The sequence below is a fragment of the Fusarium odoratissimum genome (genome assembly GCF_000260195.1).
Source record: "Fusarium odoratissimum NRRL 54006 unplaced genomic scaffold supercont1.1, whole genome shotgun sequence".
NCBI lineage: Eukaryota > Fungi > Ascomycota > Sordariomycetes > Hypocreales > Nectriaceae > Fusarium > Fusarium odoratissimum.
In genome coordinates, this window is record NW_022158687.1 from 1,141,336 (window position 1) to 1,161,201 (window position 19,866).

Here is a 19,866-nt window from a genome sequence, read left to right on the forward strand (position 1 = left end):
CAATTCTGGCTGATTATCAGGGGACTGCTGACGAACACCCCTGAAAATTACCTAAGCGGTCTTTTATTCGCTGGACGTTCTACGTACAGCGGTTTGAAACACAAACGGTCCACTAAAGTTTAGGGGCATCATGGCTACCTGTCTATCTGATAACGACTTTAAACCTGCATGTGATGTAACAGCTCAAGTTAATGCTTCATCATGGCCGGCCTCAACGACGTGCCCTTCATCAAGGGTCTTGCCGTGCCCTCTGTATGCGCTCTGATCACATTCCTTGGCTATTTCTCCCAATTTCTCTTCCACTACTCGACGTCTCTCGAACCAGGTCCTCCCTCGCGCCGCGAAACCATCATCTTCAACACCCTCCTCTTCACACTATGGTTAACGTACTACCGAGCCGTAACCGTCGATCCGGGCCGCTATATATTCAAGGATCGTGTTATTGAGGCTGATGGGCAGCGATGGTGTAACAAATGCGCGGCACCGAAACCAGCTCGGGCGCATCATTGTCGCCATTGTGCAAGGTGTGTTCCCAAGATGGATCATCATTGTCCTTGGACTAGGAACTGCGTATCAATGACTACATTTCCGCACTTTCTACGCTTCTTGGTATATACAAACATATCGCTCTGGATGCTTGGCTACTTTCTATGGCAACGCTTCTCTAAGATCTGGGAACATCGAAAACTGCCTGCATACCTAGGACCTAGCTTATCAGGACTAATCGGACTATCGCTGATTGCAATCGTCAACTTCTTTACCACTGTCGCTTTGGGTATCATGCTCATCAACACCATCAGGTCATGGATATTCAACCAGACTATGATAGAAGGATGGGAGCAGGAGCGCCATGAAGCTCTCATGGATAAAGGACCCAAGGATTGGTGGGACATTACAGGCCCCGACGGCGAGAAAGTGCGCTTCGAAAGACTCGAGTTCCCCTACGATATCGGTTTCTTTGACAATATGGCTCAAGCAATGGGCACCCGCAACATCCTCATGTGGTTCTTCCCCCTCGGAGGAAACCCCGCCATCGCTAAGGATGGCACTGGCTCAGGCTGGGAATGGGAAGAGAACGGCTTCAACCGCGTCGAAGGTCTTTGGCCTCCTCCTGATCCCGACAAGATTCGTCGAGCTGCACGGGGTTGGCCTGCCGCGAATCGCGACTACGCCGAGGAGCTTCGCCAAGCGAACATGAGCTCCAGCGAGTTCAAAGCCGAGTTTCTCCAGCGAAAGGCTGACGATGAGAAGCGCAAGAGACATCTCATGGCGGAACTGGAAGAGGTTGATGACTATGATATGTATGATGATGAAGAGTATGACCGTGAATTCGATCAAGGTCTTGGATGGGTGAACTCGGACGGCGATAGACTGCGAGATTACGGTGTTGATGAGGAAGAGTCAGAAGCTGAGGCGGCAGACGAAGATGTGCCCCTGGCCGAGCTCATACGAAGACGAAAAGTGCCACAGCGAGATATTTCAGACGATTAGATGACACGACATGTATAATAGAGTATAAAAGTTCAAAGTCAAAATATTTAACCCCTTCTAAAAATCTGTAATCTTCTTGCAATGAATATGAATATCTTCGTCCATCAGTCCATCCCAGAACGACCCTTCTTACAAACGCTTGCCCAAAGCATCAAAAGAAAACCAAAACCAAACTCGGCCGTGATTTCTTAGCGGCTTTCTACATACCTCGGTTGCCCAGCACAGTCTTGTTCGTTTGTATACAACAGAAGAAAGCACACACTGTCATATATCATCCCTCCTCTTCTCTTGCGCGCTGCGATATGTGTCATGTAATGCAGGTGCAAAAGTTTAACCCATCGAGATTTGTCTCATCATCAAAGTTCTTTTTCGACTCCTTAGTAACATCGTGAAGCATAAACTCGTTATGTCGACTACCAGTCATCGTCATCCTCCTTTTCCTTTTGCATAGCATTCTTCCTAGCCAGCAGGGCATCTGCCAGACTGCCACCCAAGCTGGGTGTGGGTGTGCTGCTGCGGCTATCTCCTCCGTTGGGCGTATTGAGGCTCATGCCAGAGTCACGCTGCTGAAGCTCGGCAGGCTTACGGTTAGCAGCAGGACGCTTGGCTGGGGGCGCAGGGGGTGTTGGCTTGGATCGCGGAGGAGCCGGAGGAGCTCGAGGCGCAGGTGGAGCTTGTTCCTCGACATATGCTGCAGGGACCCAAGCCTGTTGTGCAGTTTGAGGGTTCTTGGCTAACCACCAACCTGGATAAACATGTTAGTAATGTTCAAATTTCTGATACCAAAGGGGTCAAACTTACCATTGGATTCCTTCTGCACGATCTCAACGATCTCATTAGCGGTGATGGTGAGCTCGTTTTCTCGCTGTCCAGCAAAGTCATACAAGACCTTGGCCATCACCTTAGGTGGGCTTGGTGGACGTGCTGCGACAGCAGGAGGAGGCGGCGGTGGGGGTGCACGTCCAGCGCCACTAGCATTGCGAGTATGACTTGGGAGAGCGTTGTGGGCGGCAGGAATTGGAGCAGCAGCGTTCGCACCAGGACGAGGAGCGATACGAGGAGTGCTTTGGGTGGCGGCAGCGGGAACAGCGGCAATGTTGGAGACAGCAGCTGGTGGTTGAGGCACAGCTCGACCTGCCCCTGGTCTAGGTTTGGCAGTTCGGTTGCCCTGGATGCGAGAAGGTCGGCCGTTGGGACCACCAGGCTTGATCAGCTTACCTCGAGTGATGGGGCGAGGAGGTACAGGCTTGCCCTTGGGTGTAGGTCTAGAGACGGAGCTCGGTGGCTCACCGGGCTGTGTGTGAACAGCACCACTCTTGTAGTAATCAACTGGAAGTTGCGAATCCTTTAAGACCTTGACCTGCTGCATCTTGCCGGGCTTCTTGGCATACTCGATTGTCTCAGCGATCTTAAGGTTAAACCCACCGGGCATCACTCGCTGCATCTGAGTAAACATTTCTGTCTTGAGCATACAATTCATCAGGGGGTCAGGTTCCTGAGGGGAGCCAATGCCAAGCGAGAACCAATCATCGCGCGCTGATGAGGCACCGATGAACTTGATGGCTCCCAAGGGGACCGCTTTCTCAACTGAGATTTGTGGGTGGCCATTCACAAGCATTTGAGCAATGATATAGAACTTGTTGGTGGTGACGACGATGATTCGAGGGCTTGCTTTACTGGATCGACCGAACTTGGCCTCCAGAATCTCAGCACGGCATGAAAATACCGCCTTTTCGTTTGTGCCAATACTGGCAGCGTTGCGAATCTGGGCTCCAGGGCCGGTGCTTGCATTGACACCCAGGTAGTCGCCAAGGAATCGTCGGGAACCCAACAGACTCATACGACGTCTCTCCTTGCGACCTCCAAGAACCTGGTGGCCATGGTCACGAAGCTGAAGGTACTCTGCTCCGGTTCGCTTCTTCCGCCAGAATCGCTGAATTCGGGTCGCCGACTCGGCTCGGTAGGCGAGGTAAGCCCTCCACATGCGCTGAATTCGCGTAGCCATGTTGTGCCAGTATCTGTCTCTCATATGCTCAAGGGCAAAGAGCGTCTCAGGGGCTTTGATAAAGGCCTTGGTAACACCCATTTGCCACTCTTCCTTAGGAATACTGGTATCCTTGAGAATCTGCTTTACAGCAGCCTCAGTTGTTCCCTCCCAAGTGAATTCACCAGCGTATGAGGTAGCGGGAGACAAGAGGAAGAATCGATCAACGAACTTGTCGAAATCTTGACGGTAAGCAAAACCGGCACGACGAATACGAACGTTTTCTTGAAGACCAAGATACTTGATCTGATGCAATACATTGGGGCTGTTGTATTCTGTTGGCGACTTGTTCTCGTTGGGCTTGATGGTGCGGATATATGAGGGCTGGCATTTCATCAACGTATCGACCAGGGCATTGGCGGAAGCTCGGATGCGATCGCCTGCAGAGGGAGGTTGCTTTCGGTTATCTTGGTCAACGGGTCGAGGGAACAGGGTATGAACAAATTGGTTTCCACTGTGCTGGAAGAGGTTCAAAAGACCCTTGAGAAGCTGATCCTTGTTCTTATCCGTAATACCTTCGACAGTATAGGTGACATCACCAGCATAATGCTTGATGATGAAGTTTCCTTGCCGAGGGGTAAGATGAGCGTGAGACATGCCGTTGATACTCTGCATGAATGTGCGATCGCAAGCAGCGGGGTCAGCGTGTGCAGTCTTGGTGGCATCCTTCATAGCAGAGAAGATACCAACTGGTCGGATCTGTTCGATAAGGTCACACACAACCTTGTTATCGAAGTACTTAATAGGAGTCCATTGAATCTGTTCCCTGGCATATTCCTCCTGCTCGGCCTTGAGAGTCAGTTGAATGAAGATCTGTTGCAGCTTCTCGTTGACGTAGTTGATGCACAGCTGCTCGAAAGTGTTCTTCTCGAAAATCTCGAATCCATAGATATCCAGAATACCGATTGTGTTGGTTGTCGGTTGTCTCGCCTTAAGAGACTTGTTAATGCGCTCGACGATCCAGTCGAAAAGATTGCTGTAGATGGCCATTGCCAGAGCATCTCGGGTAGCCTGTGCTTGGGCAGGGTTGGCGGGCGATTCGATAACTTCGCCATTTCGAGGTGTCAGAATTCGGATTGTGATACCACTGATGAGCTGGTCAGGGGTAACTTCTAATAGGTAGGCGGCAAAGTCAACCACTGATCGGTCAATAACCTCTGCGTAGCCGCCCTGATCCTCCTGAAACTGGATATTTCCAATCCATAGGATAGCCGCCAGCATTCGGAAAATCTCATCTTGCTCAGCCTGAGTAAGGCCAATAACCTTCATGGCATTGAGCGTGTCCTGAAACTCGGCGAGATCGTCGATACCGTCCACGTCCAAGCATTTTGACCGGCTGGTATAGACGTAGGTCTCGGGTTTTTGAACACCAAATGTTTCTCGGTATTGTTGTGAGGCGCCCTTCGCGAATTGGTAAAAGATATGGAAGTTTCGCTCGTTCGTGATCTGACCCACCACTCGTGACTTTTCCAGGAGGTAGTTTGTGATGTCGGCACCCACGGGTTCGCCCTGGGCGTTGAAGTAGATCTGCAGATACTTGCCGAATCGCGATGAGTTGTTGTTTCGAAGGGTTTTTGCGTTTCCGAACGATTCTAGTAGGGGGTTGGTTGCCAGCACCATGTCCTTGATCTGCTTGATGTCTCCGGATTCTCCACCAGACGCACTAGCAATGTACTGCATGATGCGCTTGGCCGCCTCGGTCTTTCCGGCTCCTGACTCTCCTGAAATAATGACACACTGGTTGTCGCTGTATGCCTTCATGTTGTAGTATGCGGCCTCGGCGATGGCGAAGACGTGCGGTGGCATCTCGAGTCGGTTCTTGCCCATGTAGCTCTCGAGGACCTGGTCGGTATAAATGCCCAGGTCCCTGAAGGGGTTAACTGAGACCAACACATGGCCAATGTAGGTATAAATTTCGTGGCCCTCGAATCGCTTCTTCAAATTCTCGTTGATGGCTTCGTTGGAGACTTTGCTCAGCAGAGTCAGATCGGAAACACCAATCTCCTTCTTCTTGGTTGTCTCAAAGGTGGCCTTCTTAGGCTTCGCGCCTCCGCTTGCGCCGTCCGCGGCTGCGCCGGCGCCCTTGTTCTTAGGGCGTCTTGATATTCCCTAAGAGTTGAGTAAAAGTTGTCAGCGAAAAAGACGCCGATATGGAGGGTTGACACCGTACCATGATGTGCGACTTATGGGGGGAGAGGGGGGGGAGTGGGAAAGCGAGAGATGGTTAGTATTTAATTTGTATCTATACGGGCGTCAGAAGATTAATCCCGTGTTGAATAATTGAAGGCCTCTGGTGTGAAAAAGCCGGAGAAGAAGATGCGAAGTTTAATTCCAAAGGAGAGTCTGGAAGCTCAGGTAGGTTTGGTGTGGCTGGAGACGACTGGACTTGGGTGGGAGGTTGTGTTCAGTGATGATCTGGTGCCTGACGGGTGACGAAACGCCGACAATTTTCCGCCGCTGCACAGCCCCCTGGATTACTGTGCAGCCTTACGCAATAAGTGGCGGTAGCAACTGTTAACGTCTGGCTATTGTATGAAAACGCGCGGCATTAAAAGTCTGTTCTAGGCAGCATAAATCACAAGGATTTGAGGTGAAATTGTTTATTCAGTTCTTTTGCGGTGTTCTACGGATGATTCTAATAATACCCCGACTCGGTCATCCCTGCGATAACGAATATTGCCTTGCTTTTTACTCGCCCATGCCCGATGTGTCGTCATTGTGCAGTGGGATAATAGTTATTATCAGGGAATAAGATTCATCTTGACTTGCTGTCCAAGTCCTCAAAATCTAATAGTGAAGAGTCGACTCATATCCTGGCTATTCTAGCCGGAGACGAAGGAGTTTGTTATCAATTGTCGGAGTGTATTTTGCAGGGATACTGAGGAACATGGCCGCGGTGAGTTTGACAAAGATGACTTGACCAAACGGTTTCGTCAGCAGCAACTCAAGCCTAGGTACAAATAAGCAGTTAACTCGAGAACCAGACGCTCGTCTGTAAAACAAGCGTGGTTCAATACAAGTTTACTCAGATTGAGCCGCAGCGAATTGGTTTAACTTTGACCACGTCTCATTCCTTGAGATATAACAAGGCCCGTCGTGGAGCTAAGACAGAAGATATCAAAGCATTAGTTGGATGAGAGTTTATTAGAAACAGTAAACTCATACAAACAGCATTGATCTATGCAATCAATCACCAGTAGCAAATTCAAGTGGCCCTTATCCACCAGATGCTCCGTTCATCTCCAGCTTCAAGCGTCTTGGCCTGCATTTCGTCCCCGCCAAACAAGCTCCAGACCGATCTCTCATCCATGATGATGGTATCACCAGCGGAAGAACAAAACATCCGCCCAGGAACAATTAAACAATCTGATTCAATTCAGTTTAGCCAGCAACTGATCGTCCAATCCCCTGTCCTCTGACGCGCAGCTTACAGTAGTGAGCTTCCCGGTTGCGGGGTAGCAACCACCCAAGGTGGCATGCTCACTAAACAGGTGAGCGGCCCAAGCCAACCACGCCCGACGAAACATCCAATGCGCATAAACATGGCATTGCGCTGCCGCATCAACGGCCCATTTCTGAGACCTTAGCTTGAGATTGTTGGAGTAGATAAACTCAAGACCGCCGCATCCGTTTCTTCTGAGACCTGTTTACCTTTTTCTTCTCCAAACTTTGTCGCAACCACTTACACCAGTACTTACTACACTTACACACATTGCTCTGAACTTGACTACCCTGTTTACCAAGCTTACACTTATACTATACCATCATGGCCGACACTGAGCAGCAGCCCAAGCTCGTTGACGAGTCTCCCATCTCTCCCGTAGAACGACGAAACTCCCTGGAAGCTCACCTCAAACACCGCCCCGAACGCTCCGAGCTCGTAGAGAGTGAGCGGTCCCACACATTGCATCCTTGCGTGTGCAATGCTTACATGCCCTGAACAGAGAACATCCTCCCAGCCTCTACGGCAGCGCCAGGCCTCCAGGCGCATCAGAAAGAGGTGAGTCCGCCCTCAAACCATGAAGCCACAGTCGCTGACGCCCCCACAGCTCGAGAAGCACATGCTCGAGGATAAGCTTAACGACAAGATCTCACACCGTCCAGACCCAGAGGCTCTTATTAAGGAGGGCGTCTTGCACGACGACCCGCGTACTGTTGCCCAGGACGAAGCAGCCAAAAAGTACGAAGAGGCCATCGAGGACGAGTATGCCAAGCGTGAGGGTGGCGCTTGAGCATGATGTCATGCGACGGGGTCATGATGCCAGAAATGGAAATTTTTTTTGGTAACGAAATGATTTGACTGGACTGTGAATGGATGGTTGTGTATACAATTGATATGAAATGAATGGGCGCTATTAAGCCTGGCTTGGGCAGTGGTAATTGCTATAGTATATCGACACTGTAAAATCCCGAAATGCCCAAAGCCTCATACGACTGTGCACTAACACGAAGCTTGGGGTGTGAGGATACAACGCTGACTGTTGTCCACACACCATTTGGGCAGAGACAAAGCCATTGATCCGCAGAAAGTGGGAATTCCATCTCATCTTTTTACAGTCTAAGCCATTTTAATGGAAAATTCCAACGTGGAGAAACTCTTCAAACACTTCCAAAGTGGAGGAGACACTGCATATCAGAAGCTCTAAAGCACCCCTGCCACGGGTTGGGCTGCAGGTACCGAGCGGGAGGGAACCCAAGGACCCGATCCACTCGCAGAGACCCAACCCAACCCGTCACACCATCAGTAAATTTTTGTGTCTTGGACCCTTTTTTGAAATTTCCAAAAATCAAGGAAAAAGCACAGATGAAATTAGAAAGGAGCTGAAACAGCTGAATGGTGTGTTGGAAATTTTCTTCCATGGTCTCCAATTTAGGTCGCTATAATCGGACCAGTCCGGCGGGCCGTCTCACATCTCATCCAGCCATCTCGACTTGTAAGAGGTCAAGACGGGAGATTTGGCCCTTCTAAAAAGTTCAGCGCGGACCGCAAGGTGTCCGACGCTCGAATAGTAAAAGTACAAAGAATGATACAAGCAGAAAGAAAGGGAAAAGAAAAACAGTCTCGGCTCAATCCAACCCGTCTCAGTGTCTATCAATCTTGGTTATCGTTGTACAACCCATGCTCTCTAACCCATAATACATCGCCATGCTGCGCTCAATCTTGCCTCATATCTCCAAATGTCAAAACGCCTGTCTATGTTGTATATCCCATATCCGTTACATGTCGCTGTTCGAAATCGATGAAACATAGGAAATCGAAAATATGGCCGTGGCCAAGTGTTGTTTAGATCCTCGTATATGCGCCAGAATATTTTGGTGCCGGCGAATCTTTCTCGTACGAGACTTTGTTGTGGTTGATGACCAAGTTTCGACCAGAGCTGGCGACTTGTGTAGTGTGCTTGTCTGCATCAAATGTTAGAGTGGGGCCATAGGAAGTGAAAGAGCCTTGAGACTCGGTGGTAGGTAACTTACCAGCACCGTACTCGCGGTAATCGCCAGGGGAAAGAGATCGAGGCGTTGTGCTGGTTGAAGAGCTGTACGAACCAGAAGAGTAGCTGTAAGAGCTGGAGATGGAAGGCTCCTTGGTGCTCTGGTGGATTTGGACAGTGTAAGGGGAGCTCATGGTTGCGGTTGTGTTGTTTGTAGGGGGTAGTTGTTGTTGGGTGAGAGTTGTGTTGTAGATGTTTATTGAAATGGTTGATGGCTGAAAAGACAATCTAGTCTGTTCTTTCAAGGCTTTGTATTGTGAGTGTTTGGTGGGAATGAAAAAGGGAATGGCATAGGAGGAAGGGGGTCTATATGTATTTGAAGCTTGGTGATGAGAAATGATAGTACGTACTCGATCATTTGTAAGTGGATTTAGCCCAAGACCTCACTGCCTGGAGGACAAGGGTTACCTGGCAAAGCGCAAGGCATCTCGCACGCTAGGTAGCCTTCGATATGGGGGGACCCAAGGAATTCCGTCGAGTTCAGGGGAGTGAGTCAAAAGGAGTCAGAGACAAGACCAAGACCCGAGCAAGCACGTACTCCCGGGCCCGGCACGGCAAGCGGGCCATGCCATCTAAAGCACGACTGACGGGAGGGCTAGTGATGGACGGCGTGCAAATGGGAATGGACAATACGGGGTGCAGCAAAATGGGGCGTAGTCAAATCATTGGGCATCGACTGGCTGTTCAGGGCAAGGGACCAGAGTCTAAAAGAAAACATCCCAGCAAGACTCATTGCCATTGCAGAACATCCATCCCCCATAGCAGAAACCTTGTGACAGCACTGCTCGGGCCCTCAGTGGCGAAATTCAGGTAAACAAGTGAAGGTTGGTGACGCTGGATAGGGCGGAGCCAGGGCGACGTAGGGCGAATGAGCAGCATTTGGTGCGAGGGCAGGACAAAGGACCAAGCCCCACGGTGTGCGCGAGAGGGACCGACCGGGTCTGAGGGGATACAATTCGGAGAGAATGATTCAAAATGGATGAAAAGAGACAAGATGGTAATACTTTGTCTGTTGTTGCCTGTAATTGGGGGCCACGAGTCACTTCTTCTGGTCTGTTGTGCATGTACTCGGTCTTTGGTAAATACCAACCCCCAGCATGACTTAGACTTAATTAGACCGGGGGGCATTTTCACGATGCAACGGCCTTTGAGTGAATGCATGAAACACTCGCAGCGGCCGTCATGCTAGAGGTTAGAGTCCAGTCCAGGCACCACAGGCACCAGCGCCAGTAAGACGTACCACAACCTTGGGATCGTGGAGCTAAGTTAGTGACCGTGGGCAGATAAAAATATCCATGGCGGTCGTCATGACTGGGGAAGAAAGGGAGTGAGGCTTCGCTTCGTGAATCTCACAATTCCACTCTTTATCTAAGACAACTCCCAATCCCACGCTCTGTTTCCTTGTCTTTGTTGGCCTCCTTTTTTTTTATTTCTTTGACGCAGGCCTCGACACTCATGACTGGCATCGCCCTTGTACAACAGACACCACCACATCCAGCTCATACTCATCGCTGCCCAAAACTTAAACATAAGTGTCTCTCAATTGTGCACCCGAGCCTATCGAAGCTCTGTGCCCCCCACCGTAACGGAAAGGGGTTGAAAGGGGACTATCATGTCTCCCTGTCTCGATAAACAGCATCATGACAAGAGGCGAAATTCATCGTGAAGCGCATTAGCGTGCGAAGCGCTTGGTCCAGGGCTTCTCGGCGCTGGTGGATCTGACACCTGCAGGCTGGGATGTGCCCCCATCTAGGTTGCATCTTTGCTGCAGGAACTGATGCACCTGCTCGAGTAGTAAACTTGTCGATTGCTGAAGCTCTACACCATCTCGCCTTGATGCAGTCACGCGCAAGTACATCGGCGCCCTAGCCGCCGCAGCAGACGATTACTGCTAGTCCTGATATCCTGAACACGGATGGATGGACGGATGGGCCCGACACTGATTACTGGTCACATCAGAAACATGACCATCCAGTGACGTCGCGATACTCTGTTTCGATAACAGCCTTGGTGTGATGAATCAGGGACTGCCAAGGGATGTTTCCTTTTTGCGCCTTGCTTGGCTGTACAAGACCCCGACTGATACAGTGAAGCGTCGTGTTATCGTCATGAGTCACATGGATGGTTTCGCCCTGCCAGACCGAAACAGGAACAGAAGATGCAAATGCATATTTGTAATGCGTCAGATTTACTGCAGATATCCATGTGTACGTAGTTGAAGGGTCAACGTGATGCAAGTCCTCATGGATGGACCCTGTTATTTCGATTCTGCTCGTCCATATCTGGCATTGCAGCCTCCCCAGTTTCCAAATGGAGATGCGAGACGTGACAACCCAGAAACAGATCAAGGATGGGATCATTCAGACGGGCCGGCCCCATTGACCAATAACAGGCTCCTTAGCTTGACCCTCCAAGCTATGACGCTGTTGTATCAGAAGCACACGCTGCAGTACAGAGCCTTTAGCCGCTAAACGGACACGTCGCAGCTTAACGTTAGAGAGGCCAACAACCCCAGAGCAGAGCTTCATCCATACAACGACAACCTCGCTCGCATCCATTCACACTGCCTCACACGACGTGCCAACCACACCCGTCGACGTCACATCTCCAACGAATTCAGGCTTCTCATTGACCTCAACGCCGTTGTGACCTCCATTAACCTCATCAATTCCCCGCCCCGCATCTGTCCCGACCGCCACCATGAAGGCCGCCCTCTTCCTCTCCGCCCTCGCCTCTGCCGCCGTTGGCGTTGTCGCCGAGGACCTCAAGATTGACGTTACTCTTCCCGTCGTCTGCGACCGCAAGACACAGAAGGGAGACAGGGTTCAGATGCACTACCGTGGCACCCTTAAGGACTCGGGCAAGCAATTCGATGCCAGTAGGTTCCTCCGCCTTGCATCTACATCAATGATCGTCGCAAAGCACATGCTAATTTGAACACAAGGCTACGACCGTGGCACTCCTCTTGACTTCGTCGTTGGCTCTGGTCAGGTCATCAGGGGGTAAGCTTCATCACTGCGATGTATACAAACTCGAGGCTAACAGTTATGTAGATGGGACGAGGGTCTTCTCGACATGTGTATTGGCGAGAAGCGGTACGTAAAGCATACAGCTACAGCCAGGACACCTCTTTACTGACCCTTGACTTAGACTTTTGACTATCCCGCCTGAGTACGGCTACGGCCAGCGAGCCATTGGCCCTATCCCCGCCGGCTCTACCCTGGGTTCGTTATTCCCACCAGTCCCTCCCGCTTCATATTCACCGCCTAACACTACAAACCTGCAGTTTTCGAGACAGAGCTCGTTGGAATTCAAGGCGTCCCCAAGCCCGAGAAGATCGAGACAAAGGTTGTCGAGGGTGCCGAGACTGCCGCCGAGGCTATCAGTGAGGCTGCTGAGTCTGCCGCATCTGCCACCAAGAATGTTGCTGGTAAGGTTGCTCAGGCTGTTGTCGATGCTGCTGATGCCGCCAAGACCATCATTGCAGACACTGATGACGCTCCTGAGCACGAGGAGCTGTAAAGATTTGATGTCTTCAATGATCTACTTTGTGCATAACGTATCAACCCATACCATGCCATATTCTGTCTTAAACGCAGCCTTGAGAAGCTGGAAAACAAAACCCGGATCCTGTCAACGTCGTGTGCTATCCGCTCGGGGCTAAGCCCCACGCTGGCCCTCTGTGACATGTTGGTTGCATGTGCATAATCGCGCTGTAGAGAGGGTCTATTGTCTATCTCGGGCAATAGGATTTGTCTCGTAGATCTCGACGTCACTATACGATACCCTCATCTTGTTCTTGTGACGGCTTCGCTTCTGGCGGCCGCATGTAATGATGTTCTCTGATTTTCTGTTACATCAAAGGATGTTGATGATGGGCGGATATATATGCAGGTATGGCCGCCCGAGTCATGCGGATGCACTTGGTGATGTCTTCAGCATGTCTGATCCCTCACTACTGGTTGGATATCTCGATGAACTACAGGTTTTAATGGTGGTTTGTTCCTTATGGAGGGGGAACGGGTCTTGCCCCCGGTCTTATTGCAATGGTTTCCTGCTTTTGAGTCACTTGTAAAATCTTTCAGCTTATTCTGGATGGATACTTTGTTCACTTGCAGGTGGGGTGTTGATAAATCTATATCATATCTAGCGGTGTGGTCAATAACTGTTCGTACTGCGTAATTGCTTCTGTTCCATCATGGTGATATTTGATCATGAGTAAATTATTGAAAATCGCATGTCATCGTTGATGTCAGGCGTACGGGGATATCATGAACGGCCGTGAGCGCTAGAACTACGATTTCGTCGGGGCGAGCGACGTACCGGAGATGAATGTCACTGATTTCAAGTTTCACTGCGTTACTTTGGTATACTTACGGGTTAATCAGCCTGATTTAATCAGTCTAGAGCCCACCATCGTTGACTTACAGTGTCGGAGGCTCATGAGTTTGGATTCAATAGTGTAGGGTAGGTACGACTCAAACGAGGGTTCATGACGAAGAGCATCATGAAACACTAGAAGCAAGGATCTGACACGAATCCCCTCGAGAAATCGATTATAGCTATCTTCAGTCTTGAGATGTTGTGCTCTTGCTTATTCCACGTGACGTCTCTGAAACCTCACCGCCGTGATGCTGGCAAACCTTTATCCACATAGACTTTTCATTTCGAAACGATGGTGATGCGCTGTACAGTTTTGGTAACAACGCATTAACCTTTAGGCAAATCGTAACAATGAACAACACTAGAATGGTCAATGAAAATGAGTATCACTAGCTAAGGAATGCCCCAACATCATAATAACAGAGATTTGGCATTTTCACGTGGCCTGACAAGATAAGACATTGATCTTGTGTTAATCGTAACTCAATTTGGGGCTTTTGTTTCCTCCCAAGAAGGCGTTACATACGGATGGAGGCTCAGCCACGAACTGCAAGGGTCAATCCATGAAAGGGGAACAACTGGATAAGGAGTGGAGGTTAAATTAAACATTATGATTACGTGAAGACTAATCTCAAGAAGGAATGAATGATAACAGTGCTATATGACAAGTATATACCTTAGTAGCGAAAAAGATGCTAACAGTACGAGTACATGCTTACTTGGAGACAGCGAAGCAAGACTGAAGTTGGCTGGGATTGAATCACGTATAAGTGAAGCCGAAAGTAACAGCGTTCCATTACGATAAAACCAATGACATCCGCTGGCGGAACGGACCCGTTAGCCCGTTTTAATGCCCCGGGAACTAAGGTAATTAGAAAGTTTCCGCTGCGAGGGAGTCGGGAGGGACGGGATGAATATGGAGATGACGGGCGGGAATGGCTAGAGACAAGCCCGAATCTAAACCTTAATAGAGCGTCAATTGTATTTCAGGGTAATTGAGGCTTAGATGCAGCTGTTTCTAGCCAGACTCGAGGGCAATTGATGGATATCCAAACATTGGCTCCCTCTTTGTCTGTAGCTTTGACCTTTCCATGATCCTCAACCTTGTAAATACCGTCTCTTTGTACCGGGTCACCTTGTGCTCACCGTTTCAATTGGGACGCGGTAAGCTTTTAGCGCCCGGTCAACTTTTGAATTTGGTGGTACCTTGCGCTTTCAGTTGCACAGCATCCATTGGGATGGATCCAAGGGGCGTATTAGCTTGTCTCCCTGTTAGTTTTCGATTGATGCACTGCCAGTTGGCACCTTTCATCATCACCATCTCCCAAATCAAACAGTTTCTTTGTTTCTTTTTCGGCATTGTCTCTCCTTCCTCGCGCCCGCGCCGTATAATCAATCCTGTTTGCTCTCTTTCCTTGCATCTGCCATCTTCCGTCTTAACCTTATCTGCTAGCGTAACCGACCTATTTCTTTCCTTTCAAGCTCTCTTTCACATAACACCCACTCACTTGTGTACCCGGCATCACCGCGATTTCATCACACAATCGTCTCCTCTAGTGATCGAAATGTCATATCTCTTCAGATAACGACGTCGGATTAAACAAACAGGCTTTTCTGAGGCTCCGCACCTATTGCTTGGGAGCTGACCCTTTCAGCTGGGGTATACATCTTGGCATCTCAAACCCAGCGCAACCACTACGATGCTTGACTCTATCACATCTCGCTGGAAAGATCTTCGCGAGGAGCATCCGCGCCTTAATGCGGTCGCCACGCAGGCTGGGAGGCTGGTACCGCCCATCAATTTCATAACCATTCACTACGCCTATTTCATCTTCGGATCCCTCTTCTTCTCACTTATCTTCTGGCTATCCAGCGAGCCAAGCCAGAGTATCCCCTACGTCGATTGTCTGTTCCTGGTTGTGTCTTCTTTTTGCGATACAGGCCTCAATACCGTCAATCTTTCCGAAATCACGACATGGCAGCAGGTTCTGCTATATCTTCTTTTCATCATTGGAAGTGCTCTATGGGTTTCATTCTGGACGGTCATGGCACGAAAGCAGGCGTTCGAGAAGCGTTTTGAGGATATCGTCAGGATAGAACGAGAAGCAAGGAAACGGCGGGCCGCATTGAGACGCGCCAAACCACTTGGGAGATTCCTCCCTTTCACTAAAGCGAGGACAACACCTGTATCAACCGAGACTTCTAATACTCTAACTGGTCTTGGAACGGTTCAGAGGACAGCGACTGAGAAGCCTGACCCCAACGACTTGTTCAAGACAACTGCTCCTATGCGCCGCGCCGTTACTGCCCCTCCAGATTCTATCTCCGACTCAGACGACAATGATAGCAATACGACGCAGGTGGCAGCTCCTGCACGGAATGCTCCTATGACTCCAAACTCCGGCGACCATATCCAATTCGCAGACAACTTGTCGCCCCGAAGCGCCGGCAGAGACAGCGTGTCCATCTATCGACGAAACGAGAACGTGGAACCCAACCGACGACCTTCAACCTCAGACTCAGTCAACAGCGACGAATCAGAAGACTTTCTTCTGCACTGGAAGAAGATCCTCGGGAGTCACAACACAAGCAAGAGAGGCCAATTCTACGATCTATCATCCGATGAACGTGAGGCTTTGGGTGGCTGTGAGTATCGCGCGCTGAAGATCTTGGCCGTCACTGTTCCTTTTTACGCCTTCATGTGGCAAGCTGTATGTGGAATTGCACTGGGTGCTTGGATCAGCATCAACCGGCCGTCGGCGGCAACCGCCAATGCTATCAACCCCTGGTGGTGCGGAATCTTCTTGTCGTCTTCGGCATTTAACAATGCCGGCATGTCACTCAATGACGCAGGCATGGGTGCATTTCAGGATGCGTATTTTGTTCTCATCGTCGTTGGTATCCTTGTCCTTGCCGGGAATACGGGCTATCCACTGCTCTTGAGGTTCTTTCTCTGGTGTAGTCTTAGGGTATTGCAACTGACCACCGAGCCCAAAACTCTGGGGCCATGGAAAGAGACGATCGAGTTCATTCTCAAGTATCCCCGTCGAGTATACACGACACTCTTCCCGTCAGGTGCTACATGGTGGCTCTTCACTGTCATTGTTACCATCAACACGATTGACTGGGTTGCTTTTGAAGTTTTGAATATCGGAAATGATGTTGTAGAAGCTATGCCAGTGTCTGACCGTATCATTGCTGGATGGTTCCAAGCAATTGGTAAGTAAGAACTTTTCCACTATGTGATTGCCTTACTGACACACCGTAAGCTGTTCGTGCTGCCGGTTTCGCGGTCGTTTCTATCTCAGGTCTCTATCCCGCCGTCCAATTGCTCTACATGATTATGATGTACATTTCCGTGTATCCTGTCTCGATTACGATGCGCCACTCCAACGTTTATGAGGAACGATCCCTTGGCATTTACGAGGATGACCCTCAAGTTTTGGAAGCAGAGAATGGAAACGGAAACGGAAATGAGAATGGAAACCACCTTCTGCCCACGATCTCAGAGGAACCAGAAAAGCCTGCACTGCGACGAAGAGTCACAGCTGCAGCTCAAAAGACGGTCAAGAAATCCATGACTTTCCATGGCGTTGGCGTGCGACCTCCGCCCAAAGGTCCAGACGATAACTCTCGCATCTCTTTCATTGGACAGCAGATTCGTGGACAGCTTGCTCACGATATGTGGTGGCTTATCCTCCCGGTCATCGTTATCATGATCATCGAGACCGACCATTTCCTTGAACAACCTCTTGTTTACAGTGTTTTTAATGTGTTGTTTGAGGTCGTTTCGGCTTATGGGTGCGTTGGTTTGTCCATGGGCTTACCAGGAAAAAGCTACAGCATGGCTGGAGGCATGCACCGAGGCAGCAAGTTTGTGTTGTGCTTGGTGATCCTCAGAGGCCGACATCGAGGTCTCCCTGTTGCGCTTGACAAGGCTGTTAGATTGCCAGGAGAGAAGTTGGTACGTGAAGAGGAAGAAGACTCGAAGATCAGAAGGACAAAGACGATGAATAGGATAGCTAGCCGAGAGTCTAGAGTCATGTAAAGTTGCACATCGCATGTATACGGGCCAGGCGTTCACGGATTTGGAAACACGATAGATTTGGGTTGACCAACGGAAATGCAAAACAACGTTAGACGAATATTTAGACAATGTTATATCATAGACCTGTTTGCATCATTCATTCATCAAATTCATATCATTTACACTATCCAAAGAACAGCTGTCTCTGCTTCGGATCAGGCACCTTCGGCCTCCCTCTCTTCTTCTCTGTCGTCCGTGGCTTCTTGATTTCGGGCGTTGGGTCACGTTTTATTGACGGGCCATCTGCCTGTACAGCCTCACGAATTGTCTGCCTCGATAGGCAAAGGTCTATATGTTCATTGAAGTGCCGCTCATCGGCCGCTTGCGGTCTGCTGCAGATGGGACAGTCCCACCACTGCTCCTCTGCAGCGTTCTCTTTTGTAGGATTAGGGGCGATCTCCTTGCCGTGTCTTCGGCCTAGTGATTGATCTGGAGAGTCCTGGTTACTAGAAGAGCCCTCAAGCAGGCCATCCGGGTCGTCAAGTTGAAGATCGGCTCCTGGCCACTGTTCCCATTCTCCGTCATCATCACTCGCTTTTCTTTTCAGGGTTCCGTCTTGCGGGCGGTCTTCTGAGTCTGTCCTTCGGGGCCGAAAGCCGAAGAAGGCCATGGCATCAGGTTTTTTGGTACTGACGAGATGTGTGCATCTCAAACCCATCAACCGAAGTTTCATGCTGGGCATTTCTTGTTCCAGCTTGGTGAGAATAGGCAGAGCGTAGTTGTATAGGTCGTCTGCAAGGCATATAGCTCTTGGAAGGACGACCTGCCGAGTGAGGACCTCGAACGTGTGAAGTTTAACTTTAAGACAGAGTGTACGGCCTTTACACTCAGCGCGCTTCATGTCCTGCTCCAACTCCTCCGCTGTTGCTCGTAATTTTTCTCTCAGCTGTGTAGGATCCGACATATCGCGGAATGTACTCTCAGTGCCAACGCTTTTGCGCTCATACTCTTCTGCTGGCTGAATTTTGGTGCGACCAAGACCTAAGTAGCATGTGAACAGGAACTCTGAGGTTTTGTCACCAAACAGTGGGTTGAGATATTGTCGGTGCTCGTAGAAATCACCACAAGTCTTGATACCAATCTCTAGCAGTTCTCTCTCGAGGACCCTCCCTATACCATTGACTTTCCGGGTAGGTAGGTCGCGCATGAAGGCCATGATTGTTGGCCGATCGCTAGATAAAACGTATTGCCCATTGGGCTTGTTCATGTTTGAACAGATCTTTGCGAGTTTGGCGTTAGCAGCAATGCCAGCAGAGACAGTGATATTTGTCTTCTCATGGATTTCTCGCCGCATGTGTTCAACGGCCTCCGCTGGGTCCATCTGGTGTTCCTGGCAGTATTCGGTGATGTTTAAGTATGCCTCATCGATACTAGCGCTCTCGAACCGGGGATCGTAGTTGACCAGAACTTCTCTCACCTCATGCGCTTTTGCATTGTATTTCTGAAAGTTTGGCTTTAGCAAGATCAAGCTTGGGCATAATTTCTTGGCCACAAAGCCAGCCATGCCTGATCGGCAGCCGAACTTGCGCGCAACATAATTGCAAGTGGTCAAAACGCCGCCACCAACTGCGAAAGGGAGGTCTTTTATTTCCGGGCGATCAAGTTGCTCGACAGCTGCGTAGAATGCATCACAGTCCACATGAACGATGTGCTGAGTGAGGTCGCGAGTGAGTTCAAGTTCGGCAATGAGACGGTCTGCATTGCGCAAGTCCCGAGTCAGATCCCTCTTCTCGAGTTGAGCCTTTCGCGCGATAATTTGTTCGATCTTCTGGGTGAGGACCTTGTCTCGTTCTTCTTCGCGATTGAAGAATTTGGATCCTTTGGAAGCGTTGTAGATGATTTCAGAAACCTTGTAAGTTGTCTTAGTGATAATTGGTTCGTGCGGGCGGCAAGGATGTGTACCTTTGTTTGATCAACCGTATCTTGACCTGCTTTTAGTAGCGATGGTCCCAGAAGGGAATATTTGAGGGTTTTGAAAGCATCGTCCTCTGCAGTTTCAGAGGTATCTCTGCTGACATGATTTGTTTCCTTTTCAGCTCCTGAAGGTTCCTCTGTTGGTTGTAATGGAGGTTGCTCCTCCACTTGATCAATTGAGCTCATCTCAAGGGGACAATAGCGATGTCTTCATAGCATATACTGCGACTATTGAAGGCATCGTGAAGCCAGCCTGATGTCGTCGCGTCTCAGAGATGAGAGGTGAAGGGTGACGTGACGGGAGCCTTTCAAAATCCTGGACGCGTTCGGAAAACACACGAGATCATGTGACTCACTAGGGGCCTTCGACTCTGTTTTAGGTGCCTTTAGTGCTGTCTTGGTTAGTGGGGGCCGCTATTTTGGTGGTGGGACGGCTCTAACGACACCAAGGGTCCTCT

The 19,866-nt window shown here is 49.8% G+C and overlaps 7 protein-coding genes across 9 annotated transcripts; 4 read left to right on the top strand and 3 right to left on the bottom strand.

Moving 5' to 3' along the window:
- Window positions 1-124: 124 nt before the first annotated feature.
- On the bottom strand, window positions 125-6,154 carry FOIG_00407 (myosin-1). Of its 2 annotated transcripts, XM_031196536.1 has the most exons (3): window positions 5,706-6,154; window positions 2,293-5,644; window positions 125-2,236 (listed from the first exon to the last, which is right to left on the bottom strand). In XM_031196536.1, the coding sequence occupies exons 1-3, from the start codon at window positions 5,706-5,708 to the stop codon at window positions 1,905-1,907; spliced, it is 3,687 nt and encodes a 1,228-aa protein (XP_031072303.1). In that variant the 5' UTR covers window positions 5,709-6,154; the 3' UTR covers window positions 125-1,904. The 2 variants fall into 2 exon arrangements, with proteins under 2 accessions (XP_031072303.1, XP_031072304.1); XM_031196537.1 differs by having other exon boundaries at window positions 2,293-6,154.
- On the top strand, window positions 130-1,570 carry FOIG_00408 (palmitoyltransferase PFA4). The gene has a single exon (XM_031196538.1). The coding sequence runs from the start codon at window positions 202-204 to the stop codon at window positions 1,489-1,491; it is 1,290 nt and encodes a 429-aa protein (XP_031072305.1). The 5' UTR covers window positions 130-201; the 3' UTR covers window positions 1,492-1,570.
- Window positions 6,076-8,644, top strand: FOIG_00409 (uncharacterized protein). Its single transcript, XM_031196539.1, has 3 exons — window positions 6,076-7,422; window positions 7,480-7,535; window positions 7,585-8,644. The coding sequence occupies exons 1-3, from the start codon at window positions 7,302-7,304 to the stop codon at window positions 7,765-7,767; spliced, it is 360 nt and encodes a 119-aa protein (XP_031072306.1). The 5' UTR covers window positions 6,076-7,301; the 3' UTR covers window positions 7,768-8,644.
- Window positions 8,323-9,881, bottom strand: FOIG_00410 (uncharacterized protein). 2 transcript variants are annotated; one of them, XM_031196541.1, is made up of 2 exons: window positions 9,080-9,881; window positions 8,323-8,938 (listed from the first exon to the last, which is right to left on the bottom strand). In XM_031196541.1, exons 1-2 carry the CDS (start codon window positions 9,156-9,158, stop codon window positions 8,820-8,822), a joined length of 198 nt encoding a protein of 65 aa, XP_031072308.1. In that variant the 5' UTR covers window positions 9,159-9,881; the 3' UTR covers window positions 8,323-8,819. The 2 variants fall into 2 exon arrangements, with proteins under 2 accessions (XP_031072308.1, XP_031072307.1); XM_031196540.1 differs by having other exon boundaries at window positions 9,008-9,881.
- Window positions 9,882-10,426: 545 nt separating this feature from the next.
- On the top strand, window positions 10,427-12,814 carry FOIG_00411 (FK506-binding protein 2). The gene is made up of 5 exons (XM_031196542.1): window positions 10,427-11,902; window positions 11,969-12,026; window positions 12,078-12,119; window positions 12,175-12,248; window positions 12,311-12,814. Exons 1-5 carry the CDS (start codon window positions 11,725-11,727, stop codon window positions 12,544-12,546), a joined length of 588 nt encoding a protein of 195 aa, XP_031072309.1. The 5' UTR covers window positions 10,427-11,724; the 3' UTR covers window positions 12,547-12,814.
- A 1,629-nt stretch (window positions 12,815-14,443) lies between these two features.
- On the top strand, window positions 14,444-19,346 carry FOIG_00412 (uncharacterized protein). The gene is made up of 2 exons (XM_031196543.1): window positions 14,444-16,626; window positions 16,677-19,346. Exons 1-2 carry the CDS (start codon window positions 15,108-15,110, stop codon window positions 17,453-17,455), a joined length of 2,298 nt encoding a protein of 765 aa, XP_031072310.1. The 5' UTR covers window positions 14,444-15,107; the 3' UTR covers window positions 17,456-19,346.
- Window positions 16,801-19,696, bottom strand: FOIG_00413 (DNA polymerase kappa subunit). The gene is made up of 2 exons (XM_031196544.1): window positions 19,397-19,696; window positions 16,801-19,343 (listed from the first exon to the last, which is right to left on the bottom strand). The coding sequence occupies exons 1-2, from the start codon at window positions 19,592-19,594 to the stop codon at window positions 17,619-17,621; spliced, it is 1,923 nt and encodes a 640-aa protein (XP_031072311.1). The 5' UTR covers window positions 19,595-19,696; the 3' UTR covers window positions 16,801-17,618.
- Between the last annotated feature and the right edge of the window lie 170 nt (window positions 19,697-19,866).

Bases quoted from the DNA above. Each gene is read 5' to 3' on its own strand.
- FOIG_00412 (XM_031196543.1), top strand. From the start codon at position 15,108: ATGCTTGACTCTATCACATCTCGCTGGAAAGATCTTCGCGAGGAGCAT. The intron at 16,627-16,676 runs GTAAGTAAGAAC...ACACACCGTAAG, and splicing joins TGGATGGTTCCAAGCAATTG to CTGTTCGTGCTGCCGGTTTC.
- FOIG_00409 (XM_031196539.1), top strand. From the start codon at position 7,302: ATGGCCGACACTGAGCAGCAGCCCAAGCTCGTTGACGAGTCTCCCATC. The intron at 7,423-7,479 runs GTGAGCGGTCCC...TGCCCTGAACAG, and splicing joins ACGCTCCGAGCTCGTAGAGA to AGAACATCCTCCCAGCCTCT. The intron at 7,536-7,584 runs GTGAGTCCGCCC...ACGCCCCCACAG, and splicing joins TCCAGGCGCATCAGAAAGAG to CTCGAGAAGCACATGCTCGA.
- FOIG_00411 (XM_031196542.1), top strand. From the start codon at position 11,725: ATGAAGGCCGCCCTCTTCCTCTCCGCCCTCGCCTCTGCCGCCGTTGGC. The intron at 12,120-12,174 runs GTACGTAAAGCA...CCCTTGACTTAG, and splicing joins ATGTGTATTGGCGAGAAGCG to ACTTTTGACTATCCCGCCTG. The intron at 12,249-12,310 runs GTTCGTTATTCC...ACAAACCTGCAG, and splicing joins CCCCGCCGGCTCTACCCTGG to TTTTCGAGACAGAGCTCGTT.
- FOIG_00410 (XM_031196540.1), bottom strand. From the start codon at position 9,158: ATGAGCTCCCCTTACACTGTCCAAATCCACCAGAGCACCAAGGAGCCT. The intron at 8,939-9,007 runs GTAAGTTACCTA...CATTTGATGCAG, and splicing joins TTACCGCGAGTACGGTGCTG to ACAAGCACACTACACAAGTC.
- FOIG_00413 (XM_031196544.1), bottom strand. From the start codon at position 19,594: ATGAGCTCAATTGATCAAGTGGAGGAGCAACCTCCATTACAACCAACA. The intron at 19,344-19,396 runs GTACACATCCTT...ACAACTTACAAG, and splicing joins ATACGGTTGATCAAACAAAG to GTTTCTGAAATCATCTACAA.
- FOIG_00407 (XM_031196536.1), bottom strand. The intron at 2,237-2,292 runs GTAAGTTTGACC...ATGTTTATCCAG, and splicing joins CGTGCAGAAGGAATCCAATG to GTTGGTGGTTAGCCAAGAAC.
- FOIG_00408 (XM_031196538.1), top strand. From the start codon at position 202: ATGGCCGGCCTCAACGACGTGCCCTTCATCAAGGGTCTTGCCGTGCCC.